The sequence below is a fragment of the Mytilus trossulus genome, chromosome 10 (assembly GCF_036588685.1).
Source record: "Mytilus trossulus isolate FHL-02 chromosome 10, PNRI_Mtr1.1.1.hap1, whole genome shotgun sequence".
In the NCBI taxonomy this organism is placed as follows: Eukaryota; Metazoa; Mollusca; class Bivalvia; order Mytilida; family Mytilidae; genus Mytilus; species Mytilus trossulus.
In genome coordinates, this window is record NC_086382.1 from 27,284,949 (window position 1) to 27,287,532 (window position 2,584).

Sequence of the window (2,584 nt, forward strand, 5' to 3'; positions counted from 1 at the left end):
GTAATAAATAACCAAACCCATTAATAATATATATATACATGTATACCAGTCGAAAATGTGACGCCACAAAAGAAAACGAAATGAAACCAAATTTAGGAAAAAGGAAAATCACACAAAGATACTGAACTCCGAGGAACATTCAAAACGGAAAGTCCCAAATCAAATGGCAAAATCGAAAGCTCAAACAAATAAAACATTCAAACGAATGGATAACAACTGTCATATTCCTGATTTGGTACAGGAATTTTCTTATGAAGAAAATGGTGGATTGAACCTGGTTTTATAGCTAGTTAAACCTCTCAATTGTATGACAGTCGCATAAACCAATAGTATCTCTTATAGTCTATTTATGTAATTTTCTATTCAGCAGATTAAAACAGTCCCCTGCAACTTTTAGTGTTTCCCCAATCTCCTATGAATTAATGGTGGTAGTGGTCTGTAAAAATACAGTAAATGTCATTTAATTTCATGCCTGATGCTCGCTAATAGTACAATGGTTGTTTTCTATTGTAGTTCTCTGTACACACAAAATATCAAGTCAACGAATCTATCTCCTGGGAGGTTTGGTATCATAGATTTTCGAGTATAAAATAATATTTCACAGCGAAGAATAACATAAAATGAAGTGAATGAATAAAAATGATTAATAAAAGAATGAGATGCAGGGTAGACGTCACTATAGTAGAAATGATAGTTTCTAAGTTATGTCTAAACAACATGACAAATCACCAACTTAAAAACGCTTGAAGATAGCAAATACCACATTTTGAACGATTTTGACAATTTATCCTTTAAATGTATACATACGTATCGAACCAAACACAAAAGTATGATGGTAATAAAGCTGCAACAGATGTGCATTGTCATTCGGATAAACTTTTAACTTATTTAGGTTGGTGAACACCTTCATTTTGAAATTTGACAAAAACTGTACAATAAAGAATCATAAAGATACAATGTACAATTTCTATTAGGTTTTGACAACTTTCAGATCTTCCTGACCTTGTGAGTGAAACAAATAAAAGGAAATTAGCCAGACCTCTTTGAATAAAATGAGGAAAAATTTTGATATGTAAAACAAAAGCAAAAAAAAGAAGAACATTACGTTACATAACTTAAATAGTATAAAGGATAAGGCTCAGTATAAATTCTTATCAATATTTTATTTTAATCCAATTTATATATCTAAAATATCTGCTAGTGATTTCATAACGTAAGTAGGTGTCGGAAATTCGCCCGATTTCATATCATCAAGATTATGAGTCCCTGTCAAAACAAACGCCGAGTCAATTCCAACATTATTGGCAAATCCTATATCTGCTTTTAAACTATCTCCAATGAAAACCGTCCGCTCCTTAGCAATTTCTGGATGCTTTTTCATAACACAATCTAGAAACAACGGATGAGGCTTTCCAACTACAATTGGTTCCCTCCTAGCTGCAATTGATACCGTTTTGACTAGAGTACCAGTAACTGGCTGCATTCTTCCGGGGCCTAATGGAAAACTTATTTCAACATCATTTGATGCTACATACATACATTCTGAATCTTGTAGATAACTTGCTGCCTTGTAGATTTTGTTGTAATGGAAATGTTCATCGTAGCCAACAACAACAGCTTTGACGTTTGGTCTGAACTCCATGTCAAGTAAATCCTTCGGATCCCATGAAGCTTTGTCCGGATCCGCACCAAATCCAAAATAGTTAATTCCAGCTTTAGAAAATTCAGATGCCATTCCCGGACTTCCAACTAAATAAACTAACCCATTCATTTTAGCGATGTCTTTGAGATATACAGCTGTTGCATAGGCAACACCAAAGATATGGTCCTCTGGAGCATCAAAGCCAAAATTTTGAAATTTCAGTTTATAATTGAGATTCGAATGCACACTGTTATTGGTCACGAATAGCAATCTTTTTCCTAGTTTATTAAGCATGTGTATCACTTTGTCAATCCCAGGAATTGCTGTAATATGATCAACTTCCCAAAGAGTGCCATCACAATCCAACATAAATGTATCATAAGACTGTAGAAATTCAGACAAATTGCCTTTATCCAAAAACTTTGGTTCACTCGCCATTGTTGTATACGTGTGAGTCTGGTTTGTTATCTTCTTGTCAGTTTGCATAACACTACCAACTTTACATAATAAATTTCCGGATAATTTAGGTCCATTTCCAAGATGCATTCCAAATTTAATCACGCCATGTTTTATCAAACGAGGAAAACAAACGTTCATAATTACAGCGATTTAATAAATTACACTATTGGTGTTTCAATTCACTTTGTTTATTCGCTGGTCACCTCTAATCCGAATCTCAGTCACACAAAGTATATCCCATTTCTTCAACTGATAAAGTTAGGAATAGTATGTAATCACCATTGATAGTAAACAGCAAACCAGTCGATTAATATTTTATGATTTTATGATTTTATTTTGTGGCACGAATTTAAACAAACCAGAGTGTGAGTTTTAAATAAACAAAAAAAAATAAACAAAGTATTTCCGCGCTATAAATTCATCAACAACTCTGTTCTTATTTAGTAATAAATCTATTTCATATTTCTCAGTTTGCTTTAAATA

The 2,584-nt window shown here is 33.0% G+C and overlaps 1 protein-coding gene across 1 annotated transcript; it reads right to left on the reverse strand.

Moving 5' to 3' along the window:
- Nucleotides 1-1,146: 1,146 nt before the first annotated feature.
- LOC134687132 (glycerol-3-phosphate phosphatase-like) lies at nucleotides 1,147-2,584 on the reverse strand. Its single transcript, XM_063547147.1, has one exon. It carries the CDS (start codon nucleotides 2,237-2,239, stop codon nucleotides 1,178-1,180), a length of 1,062 nt encoding a protein of 353 aa, XP_063403217.1. The 5' UTR covers nucleotides 2,240-2,584; the 3' UTR covers nucleotides 1,147-1,177.